At 34.1% G+C, this 17,034-nt stretch overlaps 1 protein-coding gene across 2 annotated transcripts in view; it reads right to left on the bottom strand.

Moving 5' to 3' along the window:
- WRN (WRN RecQ like helicase) overlaps positions 1-17,034 on the bottom strand; it is an 89,526-nt gene that overhangs the window by 66,343 nt on the left and 6,149 nt on the right. The window contains exons 2-6 of one of the 2 annotated variants that reach the window (XM_010953216.3): positions 6,815-6,922; positions 6,047-6,159; positions 2,083-2,228; positions 1,475-1,623; positions 576-725 (exon numbers count right to left, since the gene is read on the bottom strand). In XM_010953216.3, coding sequence (XP_010951518.2) covers positions 576-725; positions 1,475-1,623; positions 2,083-2,228; positions 6,047-6,159; positions 6,815-6,910 — 654 coding nt within the window. In that variant the 5' untranslated portion in view covers positions 6,911-6,922. The remainder of the gene's footprint in view (positions 1-575; positions 726-1,474; positions 1,624-2,082; positions 2,229-6,046; positions 6,160-6,814; positions 6,923-17,034) is intronic. The other variant, XM_074353611.1, reaches the window with a different exon arrangement.

The following is a 17,034-nucleotide window of genomic DNA, read 5'->3' as shown; positions in this document are numbered from 1 at the left end:
TTCTTGAAAAAAAAAATTACAGCTCTATAAATTTAGATAAGCCCAGATTTCACTATGTACAAATATGTAAACATAAAAATACAACATAAAAATTTGACTAACAGCAGTGGAAAGCTAACTTGGAGGCCCCCTTTCTCAATTTTTCCCACATTTTAAATATAAACAGAAGAAATAAGGACAGTTTCAAAATAGAAACTGTCTCATAGTTATTTTTACTCTGAAGTTGCTTATAATCAAATAAATCATCAATATCGCTTGCGCTTAGTCAGAGCTTATTATTATTAGCCTTTCACGTTTCCAAAGAACACACATTTTTTTACATACAAATTGGACACTATTTTTGGCTTCATGACAATAAAAATGACTAGCTTTGAACAATCTGTTGATTGGTTCTTGCTAATTAATATTTAGAATTAACAGAATTTGTCTAAATTTCTTCCTAAGTATTTTTTATGCCAAACTGATTTAAAATATTTCAGTTGAGTCTGTGCTGCTACCACAGGAAGATTTTTGTGAAGTAATTTATTGTGAAGTTGAGAAAAATACATCATGGTCTGAAGGTCTTGGGTACCTACATAAGCATCAGTGGCGGCGTACAGTTTCTGGCCCTCGGTGAGGGGAAAGTTACTCCAATTGCTACAGCGAACAGACTTATCTTTCAGAAGCTGTTTGCCGAAGAGGTGTTTAACCAAACCATTGAGGCTCCAGGTCTCTGTACTTTTCAGCTAGGAGTAATGAAAAAATCAACTCAGCAAAAATTAGTTTCATTTTCAGACATTCCTAAATATCTGATACTAAATGAGCATGTCACACATAAAGATGGAAATGTTATACCAACATGAGGCAGAGATAGTCCTTCATAGATTTCCTGTCACTAAAAACCTCATTTGCAATCCACGCTGTAAGAATTTAATTCTGGAATTTCCCCAATGTAGGAATTAAAATTCTTGGACTGTAGAAGTATTGTTCATGGACAAAAGATGAATAGGTTGGTCAGTTTTCTACTTCTCAGCCAAATGAACACTTGGGTAATATAAGAATTTAACTTAATGATGACATTAATGAAATATGTAAAATGTGGGTGATGGAAGTGATAGGCAAACTTCCCCTAAGCGCATCATACCACAAGAGCTGCATTATGCTCTTTAAAAAAAAAAAAAAAAAAAGGCATTGATATAGATGGATTAAAGAGATTTAAATTTGCAAAACAGTATTTAGATTTGCAAATATATGAAACAAAGTGAAACACTACTAAATATGGGAGGAGGTGCTTGCTTAAAGAAACTATTTGCTAAGGCAATGGATTGGAACTGAAGGTTTTTCTTATGGAATACTCATTTGGGACTTCTTTTTTACAGAAACATTATACAACTTAAATTATGTTTTCAGAAAAATCTAACATTCAGAAAAAAGGGACATTCTGTGAAACACAAATTTATCTTGTTTATGAAAATAAAATATGTATTATGTCTACCTTTTCATTGGCAACATCTGTCAGCTCCACAAAACTCTTCAATTTGATGTCAAAGTCACGTAGAAGTTTCCACTGATCTCCTTCAATTCCTACACCTGCCTTTTTAATTGCTTCATTTTCCAGCAACATCTTTAATCCCTGAGGAAAACCTGTAACATTTTATTTCCATAGGTTCTATCAAATATGATAGATTTATTTTCTACTTCTTAACATTCTATATTTAAATTTGTGTTTAAGTTTAAATTCAGAAACACGCTTACCAGGAGTGTTTCTTTTCTTACCTGAAGCAGAAAGTACTGATTGAGAAACGCTAAGAAAAAAAGCTAATTTGAATTCTACTGCCGCTAACGCTAACAGGATACTCCTGATCACTTAACCCCTCAACACTTAGTTCTCTATTCTCCAAAATAGGAATAGTATCAAAGCCTGACAGAGATGATGTCTAAATTAAATAGAACAGAGATATGGTAATTCAGCTAGGACATAAATAATTAAATAAACATAAAGTGATGAGAAAAGCAGCAGCTAATTCGAGAGCCTAATTTTATATAAAGCTGATGTAATACAATCATCTACCAAATAAAAACGAAATAAAGAGAGATACCAACCAGACATAGAAGAAATATGAAACAAGTAACATTTGCTCTCTGACACACACAACTGAATTAGTGCAACTCTGCTCAGTTGCCCTTTTTTAAACACTGGTGGCCATTCCATGTCAAATCCCACCACATCTCCATCAGACAGACTGGTGCTAAAGGGGGAAAAAAACAGCATAAATTAATTATATTAAAAATTTATCTTCTGCATAACTGACAACAGCATTCACAAAGTTAAAGGACAAGCCAAAGACACACAACTGATATGAATAGTCAGAAAATATTAAAAATTCTTTGAAAACTCAGTAAGAAAATGAGAAATAACCAGTTAAAAAAAAAAAAAGAGAAATATGAACAAGAAATTCCCAAAAGGAAATTCAAATAGCCAATAACTCCAAATAAATATATGAAGACATGAAATCTCAACAGAAATTAGAGAAATGTAAAATTAATCTATACAATTTCACATCTGACTGGCAAAAACTAAAGCCTCACAATATCAAATGCTGAGGTTATCTACCAATGGGACCACTCCCTGGGGAATATTTAGACTGGTTAAATCCTGTTGGAAAAAACTTTTGACAAAATCTAGCTGAAGATGTATAAACATTATGACCTGGCAAGTCTTTCTCATCAGTATATGAAACTCTCACATGTGTACAACTAGACAGAAATATTTAAGAATATTCATTGCAATACTGTCCCTACTGGCAAAAATGGCAACAAATTACATTTCCATCAACAAAAGAATGAACAAATTGTGACATATTGAAACAATGGGATATTATATAAAAGTTAAAACAGAACTTCACATACCAAACCAAAAGAAAAATTCTCAAGAACATAAAATGTTGAGTGAAAAAGACAAGGTGCAGAATATACATACAGTTTGACAGTTTTTTTAAAACTTCTAAATGGGCAAAATAACAGTATATGATATTTTGAGATATAAAATTATGAATATTCTAGAAGACATCTGAGGGACTGCTAAACACTGAACTCATGACAGAAGTTTTCTCAGAGGACTGCAGACGGGAGAATCAAAAAGAGGATACATGGGGCTTCAGCTGTATTTTATTTGATGTCTTAATAAAGATTTAAAGAAAATGAGTATTAAATAGGGGGAGGGTACAGCTCAGTGGTAGAGCACATGTCTAGCATGCACAACATCTTGGGTTCAGCTGCCCCAGAACTGACATTAAAAATAATAAATAAACCTAATTACCTCCCCCCAAATAAAAATAAAAAGTAAAATTTTAAAAAGTAAATCTCATTAAAAAAAGAAAAAAAGAAAATGATTATTAAGATTTGATAAAGCTAGCAGGAGGAATATGAGTACTTGTTATATTATTGTTTATATTTACGTATTTCACAATTTTTAAAAATTAAACATATATTTTAAAAACTTTTTAAAGCTCAACTTCTGCTTTGGACCAAGATGAAAAACAGTGATCAGACACACCTTTTCCTCCATTGACAAACAGAAAATTGGACAAAATACATAAAAAAGTTTTCAGACACTAGACAATAGACAGTACTGGAATACGCTCTCTGAGGGAAGGGAAACAAAGGGTGAGCCCTAATGCTGTCCCAGCTTTCTGCCTAGAACATCCCAGACAACAGAACAAGGAGAAGAATCCAAAGCAGAGCACCAAGTTGGGGAGAGACGTCAGAACCACAGAGGGTGAGGCAGCTGGAAGTTGTGGGTAGAGTCCTGGAGAGGCAGGAGCTAGGCAGGAAAGGACACGCAATCATACAGTGAAACTATGAGGCTGGACAAAGACCAACCGGGGCACTGTAAGCTGAACGACTCCTAGGGCTTATACAGAGGCAGCAGTCATTCAAGTTCTGAAAAGTCAGAACAGAGATTCTTGTTGATCACCTGGGGTAGCCAGCAAAGACTCCAGAAGGGTCACACCGTATCATGGGGACAGATTATGCCCAGAGTAAAGGCTATTGTAGATTTGCCCTAATAAAGCTTAAAAATAATCCTCAAAATGTAAAACTGATCTTCAGGTAACTTAACTGCCTGACAGAGCAAAGCTCCTTTCTTTGAAAGAAGACAACAAAATCTAAAATTTAATAAAGAAAAATCACAACAACCAATCAAACATCGCCAGCCATGAGAAAAAAATAGGAAAACATGACTTATAAGCAGGATAAAAATCATTTCATAGAAAAAATAATAATAACTAGCACAATGAAATTAACAAAGACAGTAAAACAGCTATTATAAATAAGCTTCATATTTATTAATTTTTTTTAAATTTTCTTGGGGGCGGAGATAATTAGGTTTCTTTATTTATTTTAATGGAGGTACTGGGGATTGAACCCAGGACCTCGTGCATGCTAAGCAGGCACTCTACCCCTAAGCTATACCCTTAAATATGCTGAATATGTTCAAAGATTAAAACATGAATATGATATGTGCCAAAAAGGAAGTTTTTTTTTAAAAGAAACAAATGGAACTTCTAGAGGTGAAAAATACAGTAAAATTTAAAATTCACAGGATGGGACAACAGCAGATCAGACACTACAGAAGAAAAACTAAATAAGTGAACTTGCAGACATAGCCAAAGAAACTATCCAAACTGAAGCACAGAGAGAAAAAAGAATGAAAAAAAAATTATTTTAGACTGAAAGAGAGCCTTATACAATACAGTATCATGCAATCTAACTTACATGCATTGAGAGCGCCAAAAGGAAAAGAGAATAACAGGATGAGAGAAAATATATTTGAAGAAATTGTTCAAATTTGATGAAACTGTAAACCCACAGATCCAAAAAGATTACTGAACCCCCAAGCAAGATAAACACAAACCATACTACACAAAGGCACATCATAATCAAATTGCTGAAAACCTGTAATAGCAAAAATCTTTAAAGTGGCCATAGGAGGTAGGGAAAAAATTTGTCTGCCTTCCATAATAACACACAATTCATCAAAACTATACTCTTCAAGGAGGGTGGGTATAGCTCAGAGGTGGAGCGCATGCTTAGGAGGCCCCATGTTCAATCCCCAGTACCCTCCATCAAAAATAAAATAAATTAATAAACCTAATTACCTCCCCTACCCCCAAAAAATAGAAATTTAAAAAAAAAACATACTGTTCAAAACACTTATGCTTACTGCCTTCAGACAGGACATACTGTCAAAGTAAGACAGTGGAGTTAACACATAATCATAAATAACAGATTTTACCTACTCTGTGAGACAAGCTGAGTTCTGCTTCACGAGACTCAAAAGGAGCTGGATAACTATAGCAGGAGTGAGGACAACTGAATGCTATTTCTAGAATACATTTACCAGAAGACGATTAATAAATAACTTACCACTGCTTCTTTTAAGCCAATGTGTAATAGTATTAAAAAAAAAAAAAGATGAGTATAACAACTTCAAAGAAGATCTGAATAAATTCCCTACTACTTCTTGTAAAATGCTTCAAGAGCCTTATATTCCACTATTGCAGAGTCCTAGTTTAACTAGACAATTTAAAAAATTTTAATAGTCATTTTTAATGTTCTTTTTAAGGATCACTTGCTATAATTGTTGCTAACTAAACATCACAGAGCCAATCACAACCATTATTCAGTAATACTATGCTGGTATTTTTAATTAAATGGAAAGAAGCATTTTAGAGGTTGAATAATTCTTGCATGTTTTTCCTAAACTGGTGAAACAAAGTGTTCAGTGGTTCTATATATAATATCTTTAAGTATTGAAAAGTAAAAAATTATCTAAAGTAATAGAAAGGCTTGTGAATGAACAAACAGCTACATGATAAATTTAATTCAATGATTGTTTTTATTTTAAAAGTAGAATTAGACTTTGTCAGTGATATTCTATACGTGTAAATAATTATCTGTTGAATACACCTCAACTGTAAAATTCAATACACTTAACAAATATTATCGTAACAGTTATCTTCTAAGGGTCCAAATTCAAATGAAAGTAGGAAATTTAAATCTTTACCTAATATCTTCTGATAGGAAAGAACAATCACTAGCTTCATAACTGTACACAATGGATCCAGTGAATTCTAAGAAGGGTAGATCATCTTCCAAAACACTCTTCTGAATAGATGTCTTGAGTTAAACAAAATTCCAAAAAGGCACAAATAAAATTCACATTAAATAATAAATGTTCCTTGAAATAATAAAGTTCACAGAAGCTTTCAAAGAATAGTTCTAAGTTTTATCAACTAATGCCTTATAGACTAGTAAGTCACATGGACAATGGAACAAAGATAAAGCCAACAATTATAAAATTATTTTTCTAACAAATTTATTTGCAAACTTCTAATCTTATCTTCATAAAGGCATTTATGTTATTACATTTTTTTCTTCAATTATATTCGTATTCTAGATGTAATAATGCTGCCTTAAAATGCTGAAAAATGGTTGGTGAGCTGTAAGGCTATAAAGACTTAAAACTCTCTTAACCATAAAAATTCACCAAACTAAATACTGACTGAATTATTATCTGAATTGGAACAAACTTGTAAAGTCAACCATGCAAACCAGATATAAAGGGGAAGAACAGAATAAGAATTCTCATTTTGTAAAACCAATTAAAATTTAATCCCGTTTTTCCATTCAATGACTAGATCCAGAGTTCGCCCACACAACAGCAACTCGAAATGTAAATAATGGCCTGAAGTTTACAAATGCGATTGACTCATTTTACAGTCAGGCTTACATTAAATTTTCCACTTGAAAGAATAACTGATGAACTGCATACCTTTCTTTTTTCTACAGTGTATCTCTTATTCTGTGTAGACATCCATTCAGGAAGTTCCCGATGTTGTGGAGTTGTTTCCAATGTTTGTTCACTCATTTCTAAAAGGTGCTAGTCGTAAAATCCAAAAAACAATTACTCTGTGAATACAGTCTTTGTAAGAAAACTCAGAGATAGACCTATCAATATGATTGAAGAACCAAACATACGTATTTAAAGTAAGTTACGGCATCTAAGCCCAAATATAGGATATAGGAGCTGGAATCGCAAAAGAAAAATACAGATGCAATATGCTGGCTCTAATAACCATAGGTTTAGTATTTCTTCTTTTTAAAATAAGTGAGCCAGTTTAACTGAGTTCTAAGGTTCTAACAGTTTCAAAACCCTATTATTATCTGACTTTGATCCTTTCAAAAAATAATCCTTATCTCATTTACAATGAGAATCCCTGCGTGTGTAAATTGCTATAAATTTTTGACATCTTTAATTTTCTCATCATCTTTCCTAAGAGCTGAGTAAACTCGGCAATCTGTTCAATTTGTTCACAAGTCTACCTGAAGAGAATTCTGAGATGGATAAGCTTTTCTACATTAAGTTTTTTTATTACACTCTTGGCCTAACAAGTGAACCAGCTTCCCTAAGAATAAGAGTTTCATTGAGAATATTTTTTAAAAATCTGTTATGAGCTTTGAGGGCTCTCCTCATTGTAAACCAAATGTCAAGGATGGTGACAGAAAACACAATGAACGGGGTAATCCTGACATAGTCTACCTGTTCGTGGTCAAACACTTCCACACCCTCATGTGACTTAACATGCTTAACTGACATGGCCTTAAGTTCTTTAAAAAAATCCTTCAAACCCCAACCTTAGTTTCTGTTATCTCAAATTTCTAGTTAAGGCACAACAGTTCGGACAATACACCTGAATTTTTTTATGAATGAAACATGACGTTACTATGAAATAGTTAAAGCAACTGTTTATGATTATGGGACAACTGTTATCCCTACTGATGTTGAGCGATACACACTCTGAAGGAATTAAATATCCAGCAAGTATCCATTTTAGTTGCTCATTTTCCCAAGCGCAACCCCCCAAAACTGAGAATACTGATAACTTACGGAAGAAGTTTTTAAAAGATTACTTTAGCAAACTTAAATTGTCCATTCGGAACAAAGTATCAGTCTTAAACACTGGGAAGGAAAGGGTTAATAGCAGGCTACTAACTTACCCTCCCTCTGGGGGACCGGGAAGGAAAGACTTCAACCAGGGATCCCAGCAAACATGCTAATCAACCTCAAACTGGGTAGTAGCCTTGTAAATTTATCAATGGTATTTATCAGCAGAAAACTACCAAAGAGTACCTATCTAGAAAATGCTGTTAGCCAGATATAGCTAAACTGCCTGGATTGCTTATCATACATAAGCCTGGAATTATGGATCTATTAACTTACGGCTGGAAAATGGCAGGTAGTCAGCAAGCTGTAATTAAGAAAATATGAAAGAGGAGTTCCAAAACGAAAACAACTTCCTGTGTGCAAAAACTTTTTTTGCACACATTGTTCAAAGCTTTTCTGCTAATCCAAAACTATAACATGTACTAATGCAGAAGAAAAGGACATCTCTGGAATCTGTGTATAAGAGTTTGGGGTTCCTCAAAAAACAAAACAGAATATTCCATCTGCACTTGGTGCGTGCCTGTATTCTTTGAATCATTGGCAAAGTTTGGCACTGGGGAAGATCTATGATTCACTGAACCAAAACTGACAACTCAAATCTTAGCGCTACCACCTGCATTAAATAAGATAAAATACATAAAATATATATGCTGCATCCACTGTAAAGCATTTTACAAATGTTAATGGTTTTAAATTAAGTTTATATATGCCACAAATCCAAAACCCTTCGTAAGAGTCAAAAGTTGATCCCAAAGCATGTATATGTGTCTATATAATATATATATATAGACACACACACACACATACAACAAAAGAGAGTCTACTCTTAAAATATATTTTTATTAAACTGGAAAATAAGTTTTTGCTATATACAGAGTAGATCATTTACAAAACTGCCAGAAAATTGTTTTCTGCAAATAAACGACTCTATAAAAAACAACTATAAAATCTTAGAATTTGGTAAGTAATTCATTCACACTGCTAAAACAAAAGTAAACCTGAATAACTCTTCCCTACAGCTACCTGAAACCACTAAAATCATTCTAATTTAAAATGTCTTAATTTTTAGATGTAAATACTCTTCTTCGCACACAAGATTTTGTCTGAATGCCTTCAGGCAAAGAATTTGAAAGTAAACTTGTTTACAAACCTAACATTTTTGTCAAATTTACTGATATCTTGGAACAGATAGAAAGCATTTAGAAAATTAAAGTAGCAGAGTGATGTGACGTAGGGAAATTCTTCAACACACATGAGGATTTTCATCGTTGATCAGATAAAGGTTATTCTTGGAAGGAATCCAAGTCAATGAATAACAGAATTTTTTATTTATATACTTAGCTGTTATGTTGTTGAGTATGAACAACTGTGACACATCTTTTTCTAAAATCAAGTCTTTTATCATTTCATAATGCCCCAAGTTGTGCCGTTAAAGGATCTTAAATTCCTCTTTGAAATGAATAATGTATTTTGATTTGCTTTGGTTTAGACTTTCCTGGAATAATCTTGCCTATTTATCTGCCACTTTCCAACCTTTATCACTTTTTTAAAGGCTGGCTTTAAACAGCACACACCTGGAACTTCTGCTGTTTACTTTTCTGGTTTAAGTTTTGAATAGTCCAATTTGAACATGACTGTCTTTCAATAAGGAGATTCATCTCATTCACAGTCGGTATAAGAACTTGAGTTTTCCCTTTCATCTTACTTTGATTGGTATTTATCTTCCTTTCTTTAGCTTCCTCTAATTTTTTTTCCATTTTTTTCCTGACTGGAATGAAATTACCACTCATACTTATTTCCCATTGTTAAAATTTCATTTTTTCCATCCTACCATCACTCTGGCACCTCAGCAAAATAATAAAACTATACCCCTTCCCCACCAAGACCTACATTTGCACCATTCCTCTGCGTAGGACAGCAAAACTCTTAGAATGTTCTGACTTCCTCACTCTTCTAACTACTGTTTTCTACTGACATGGATTTGGTTACTGCCTATTAGCTTTCTTAGTATTGCTCCTCTATTTCAAGAATGCTTACTATTTTCTAAACACTTGTGTTACAAATTTCTTCATCCATTTTAATATAAATGTTTATATAAATTTAAATATGCATGTAAATGTCTGTCTGTATTGCATACCACACTTTCCTCTTCTTTCACCTTGTCCTACCCTGAAATCTCTGATTTTTTTTCAAATAGTTAAGAGAATAACGTGTTGCTGAGCATAACAGTTCCAGCCAACTGAGAATGCCTGTGGCTTGTCGGTATCCTCTTATTGTCTCTGCCTTTTAATGATTCAAGTAAGAAGCCCATTGTTTTTCAGATTTTTTTTTAATTATGAGTAATCTTTTTCCCATCTGGAAGCCTGAAAGACTTTTAAGGATACTTTTATTTTAAAGAGCCTAAGTGTACATTCTTTATTCTCCTTGGGATCAGTGAGTTCCTGGAAAGGACTCTTTTCCAAGTCCTTACTTAAGATCAGAAAATTTTCCCCTTGTTATGGGTTGAATTGTACCCCTTCCCCAAACAATAAATGTTGGAGTCCTAATCCCCAAGTACCTCAGAATGTGACTTTGTTTGGAGATGGAGTCATTACAGAGGTAGTCAAATTTAAATGAAGTCATTAGGGTAGTACCTAATCTAAAATGAGTGGTGTCCATATAAAAAGGAGAAATTTGCACACAGAGACAAGACATGCACAGATGGAAGGTGATATGAAGAAACACTGGGAGAAGAGTCATCTACAAGCCATTAAGGGAAGGCCTGAAACAGAACCTTCCTTCACAGCCCTCAGGGGGAAAAAAAAACTGCTAATAATCTCATTTCAGACTTTTAGCCTCCAAAACTGTGAAACAATAAATTTCTGTTTAGTCTTCCGGTTTGTGGTACTTAATTATGGCAGCTATAGCAAATTAATATACCCCTACTACTTCAGTATTAGGGGTTTAGTTACTAATTGCCACAATCGATTCCTTTTTTCTTCAAAAGCACTTAGTCACATTCTAATGAATTTCTTCTTGCCTGAATTTCTTCTCTGTCTCTATTTTCTCCTTTCTGATGACCACCTCTTTAATTTTGTTCTGTATTTCAAGAGACTTTTTCCACTTGATGTCTATGATGCTAATTTCATTCTCAACAGTGATAGTCCTTTTTCAGTTTGCCTACTGAATTTTCACGTTAAGATTGTGAACAAAAATACTGCAATGTAAGTGAAACTACTGCAAACATATCAGTAAACAAAGAATGCTGAAACCAAGTCATCAGTGGCTGCCGCCACCCCCCAGTGGGGACAGGCCTGCAGCCCGGCCTCTGCAGCCACTCACAATGGTGCACTCTGAGTGGACTCAGAATAAGAAAGGACAGGATACTGGCCCTAGATAGCTAGGTGCTTGTCAAAGGAATGAATTCAGTGAGCCCAAATGTTTGCTTCCTCCCATACATAGAAAAGCACTAAATTCTTTAACTTGAGATGCCTGGTTTTCTTTAGATAACAAGTAATCTTTTATTGTTCCAACTACCTGGTCTTTGTTGTAAAGCTCCTATATATCCTAGCTTCTCCCCTACCTCTTCGGAGCAGTACCTCAGAGCCATCTGAGAGGCTGTCATCCCGGCTCGAGTCCTCCCACCAAATAAAACATAACTCTTAACTTTTTGGCTGCGCATTTATTTCAGTCGACAAGATTTTGACTGTTAGTTCCAGAAAATTTCTTGGTACTCTAGCTGAGTCTCCCTAAGTGTGCTTATTTCTTTCTTTTATAAAAGTTGGAATCTAACTATTTTAAAGATCTGTTTCAATAAGAGTTTCCTATTCTGGATGTTCTGTGGGTCTTCTTTCCACTGCTGCTGGATTTCCATGGTGGACTGCTATTTTCCTTTGCCTGTATAACTCTTGTTCACCATCAGCAGTCATCAGCTCTTAGGATCCCTTAGGAGGCTGCAAACTGGGGAACCAAGAGACTATCCACTGAAGACTGAATCCACTATCCAGTCTTCCACTGAAACATTGGCAGGCAACTTCTCTACTCACAAGCGTCTAAAGCTGTAAATCTCAAGGTCTAGCCCACGAGCACACTAAGCCCATCAGTACAACTCCCCTGGAAGTCCTCTAACACAGGAAAGATCAAGCAGGCTTCCTAGGACCCATCAGTTGTTCAGTGCATTCAACAAATACCTGTTAAAGTTTCAGCCATCATCTGTTCTACCACAGTAATTCTATTGAGCATTTTATTTAGGAAATACTATTTTAATTCCTTTCTTATCTTCCAGTTTTCCTTTCTACTATTTTCAGTTCTTTGATTAATACATTTCCTTTCGAATCCTTTGATGATACTTATAGTGACTTTAACTTCTTTTCTGTGTAGGAATTCCTTTTTCTCAAGGGTCAACTATTCAGCTTACTAAGCTTGATATCTGTTGATTTTACTCAAATACATGATGACTCTCAAATGCCCACTTCATTTATAAATGAAGTTCTACACCAGAAGTTGACAACGTTTTCAAGTTTGTGGCACATTCAGAAAATGAAAATGTTTTTATGGCATGCTGGGAAAGGGTTCCGGGAGTGTAAATATAAAAATTTTGTAAAAGATAAACTCCTTTATAAAAATTAAAATTTTCAAACTTTTTAAATAACAAACTTAAAATTGATTAAATATAACTTTTGTATACTACATTTTATGCTTAAAATGGCTACACACAATTCCTGATTAAGACCCTTGAACAACATATTCTTAATATTCTATGTAGCTATCATCACAAAGAAGCTTTGTTAGCACAAGTAGCAGCAAATGGCAAAAGAAGAGGCTTTGCTCCAATACACTGAAAACTCTCTTTTCACTGTTAACCAGCATCCCAACAATTCAATCTCTTTAAATTGCACTTCACGGGTGCTAAAATTCTTCAAATCTAATGCCCTTCCTTTTCTTCTACTGAAAATGTTAATTCTTTCTGATGATGTATATAAGCTTCAAATATATATGAAATTTTTATATGAAGTATTTCAATGTGATGCAAAAGCTCTGTCTCAGGCACATACTGGCTTTGCTCTAATATTATTAATCCTTCTTCAGGATTCAAGTAACACCAACTAAACAATCACTTCTAAAATTATTTTAACTTCACTCTGGCAAAGCTGAATTTTTACTCTGAATCCATAAATATTGTCAGTACACATTAATATATTTTTCACAAGATCGCTGTACTTCTGATTTAGTTAATTCAAGTGCTCAGAACGTCGGTTAAGGATACCATTTTTTGAAGCCAATAATTATACTTCAACAAATCCACAAAGTAAGGGTCATTCACAAGGAATAATTTGAAATTTTCCCTTTAGGTTATAAAACTTCCTTTGGACTGTCAACACACTTCAGTAATGAAAAGCTACTCAGATTTCTTCACCTAAAGCTGAAAAGAAGGTACTGTAGCAACCTGGATTTCATTAGATTCACCATTTTTGTGACATCATTCAATGTAGAATTCAGAACTACATGCAAATTTTAATATATAAGAGTTTCTCTGTGAATAAGACAACGTATTGAAATATCTTTTTTTTTATATTGAACTGATATAAAGCCTTTATACCTTCCTGTTATTACCAGTCCCAACTTCCCACTGTTTCCTTAATACCTCATGTGTTTCAAAATACTCATTTTTCACTTTGAATATTCCATCTCCAGTTGGTTTTGGAATTTCTTTGCCAAGGAAATAATGTCTTTCTAGGTGTTTTTCAAGGATCCTATACAGTGTTCTAACTGAAGACAACTGCCAATACTAACAAATACATAACTGCAATGAGCACTTTTTTCATTGATATTCTGGATTAGTATTGCCTTTATGTCCTTGACAAATCTTCAACATATCATCTAATAGAATAATTGAAAAATGGCAACTTTTCCATTTCCTTTGCCTCACTGGTCCCAAACACAGTAATCCATAAAGGCAGGGGAGAAAAAGCAGATCTGTTAAACTAGTGAGGTAATCTGGGCTTTGTTAATTGTGCAATCCTGTAACTAGCTTCCTGATCTCAATCTGATTATTTTATCAGTCTCTTAAAAGAAATTTAGTACTATTTTTTTTGCTCAAAACATAAGGAAATTAATACCTACTATTATCAGTGACTGAATTGCCTAAGAGCTTGAGAGCTAAACTGAGTAAAGTACCCCAATCTTTTTGAAATGCGTCCCCCCCAAAAAAAACACTACACTGTTAAGTTAAATGGCACATACAGGTAATTTTTTCTTGGGCTTAGAAATGCTTATCAGTAAGTAGTTCAATGACTAACTCTGAGAGATAATTATATTGTTTAATGTGGACAAATTTTCAGTTACTACGTAAAATGGCTCAGGTCTGTTTTGTTCAAAATATATAAAGGCTAGCTTGATGAAATACACTGTTTTATAAAATTTGATTATTTAATCAAAAATGCAAGAATGTTCACTTTTCCTTTAGAAATTATTCTAAAATTTGCTAGCAAAATGTCAAAAAAAGAAGTTGTGGTGTATAAGCTAAAACTTCAATTTCTCACTTTTGGCACTTATGTAAATTTTACAAATATCCATTGAGTTTCACAATGTTTCTCTGAGGAACAAAGTTGTGCCACCATCACTGTGCAAAGTATTAGGAACACTAGTAACAAAGGCTAGCTGACTGCAAAAGTTAGCAGACTGCTCCAGCATTAAAAATTACACTATGAAGAAGCAGGGAAGTAGAGAGGAAAGAAATCCAGACTTGGACTCAGAAAACCCAGGCTCCAATGTTGCTTGGTGTCAAGAAAATATATCCAAAAGTTAGAAGTAAGACAAAAAGATGGCAACATGTCCTTTCAATGTCATATGTCATTCTTCAGCCTTGTCAAGATTTCTGGTCCACTGGCCCAAGTCACCACCAATACCACATATTCAAAACAAGCCCCTTAAGCCCCACTCAAGGATTAATTCATATGGAATATACCTTTACTTGACTCATCCTGATATAATTATACTGATTAAAACCTCACACTTTATGAAGTTACATGTTAACTTGCAAATTTTTGTCTAGTAAAGAGGCAACTGAATTCTGTCCAGTAGATTACAGTTCTGTAATCTAACCTAACAATTATTCCAAAATTCCTTCTCCAAAGTCTTTATGTGATGGTCAATTTATTGTGTCAGCTTGACTGGGCTAAGGGTTACCAGCCCAGAGCTGGTCAAACACTATTTCTGGGTGTGTCTGGGAGGGGGTTTCCAGAGGAGATCAGCTTTTGAATAGGTAGACTGAATAAAGAAGATTGCCCTCACCATGCTGGGCTTCATCCAATCTGTTGAGAGCTGAATAGAACAAAAAGGCAGAGGAAGGGGACACTTGCTTTTTGCTTGAGCTGAGACACTCGTGGTTCTCATGCCTCTGGACTCTGAGCAGGTTTTACACCATTGGCCCCTCTGGTTCTCAGGCCTTTAGATTTGGACGCGACAACACCACTGACTTTCCTGGGCCTCTAGCTTGCTGACAGCAGACTGTGGCACTTTCCAGCCTCCATAATCACACAAGCCAATCCCTCACAGTAAATATCTTCTTCTGTATCTGTAAAGATCCCATTGGTTCTGTTTTTCTAGAGAACCCTAATATCTGTATCATCTTCGTTCCTCTTTGAATCAATTTTATCTCCTGTTGGTTTCCTCATTAATGAACTAAATAAATGTGACATATATGCACTGTATATTTGTATCAGAGTTGGTCTTTAACATTTTTTGGAAAATTATGCATTGACCCTAGGCCACTTAGCATCCATGTGACCATGAACAAGTCATTTTACTTTTCTAAATTTTCATTTCCTTATTTGTTAAATGGGATTTAACTGCCATTATATTACTTGCCTTATTACATTATTACATTATATACTACTTGCCTTACTGACCACAGGATTGATGTGAAGATGAACAGTGCTAACCATGATGTGACATCTTTTAAACTGTAACTGTACATAAGTTGGTATATTGATAGGAACAGTGATAGCTCTTTTACTGCTATTATCCCTCGTTCCCTTTAGAATACTGAGAGGGATCAGGAATCTGTGGGTGCAGAAAGAGACACCAAATCCATACAAACTAGACAAAGTATATAAATTTATCAAAAGTTAATGAAACACTGAAGTGCTTCATAGGCAGAATGTTCTTTTAAATGACAAATCCAAGTAGAGAAGAGAAATGGTTTCACTTAATCCAAAAAGACTTCATGTTACCCTTCAGACCTGACCCAAGGGGTACTGAATTTCAACATGGATCTATTTTCTTTCTCTGTAATTATACCTCACAAACTATATTTAGGAGTTTTCCAATTACAATCTAAATTACAACGGTAGTATTCATATACTCATCTTACTTTTCATGTGAGTAAAAAAGAATATAGAAAAAGAAGAAATTTCAAAGACTGATAAGCTGGAAGATTGGATTTATAAATTTTCAAATAACCTAACATAGAAAGCTTATAAATCCAAACCAGCTTAACTGATTCAGCAATTCAATTTAGTTACCAATGTCCTAATTTTGGTTGGACATTTTGGGTTTCACCTATACAATTATGTATTTTTTACTAACAGAGGCAGTTTCCAATCAAAAAGCCTTTCAAATGTTATCAATGCAATGAATTTTTAAAATTCTGGGTTTGATTTCTTTTAATTTATTATATTACATATTTTTGAAAATGTAATATTGCCCTTTGAGTTTATCTATACTTAACCAATATATTAGCAACTACTTTATATATACATATACACATATATCTATACATACATAAACACACACAAATATATAAACAGACATGCAAAATCTATTAATTTATTGTAGAACATATACTGTATAAGGTATTCTCTCCTGTATTGCTTTTGAGAATTCTACTTTTCAATGCATGCAGACGGAAAAAAATATTAGAATCAAAGAATCCATGACAAAGCCCTCATTAAATTTCCTAATTAAAGAGGCTTTCAAGACTTTCATTACTCTATTGCTATTTTTCTGCTAATCTTAATTTCCCTCCAAATAACCCAAGCAAGCAAACTAGAAAAGCTAAATAAAAC

Source organism: Camelus bactrianus, chromosome 26 (genome assembly GCF_048773025.1).
Source record: "Camelus bactrianus isolate YW-2024 breed Bactrian camel chromosome 26, ASM4877302v1, whole genome shotgun sequence".
In the NCBI taxonomy this organism is placed as follows: domain Eukaryota; kingdom Metazoa; phylum Chordata; class Mammalia; order Artiodactyla; family Camelidae; genus Camelus; species Camelus bactrianus.
Note: the sequence above shows the minus strand (reverse complement) of the source record. Positions and strands in the feature narration are given on the sequence as shown.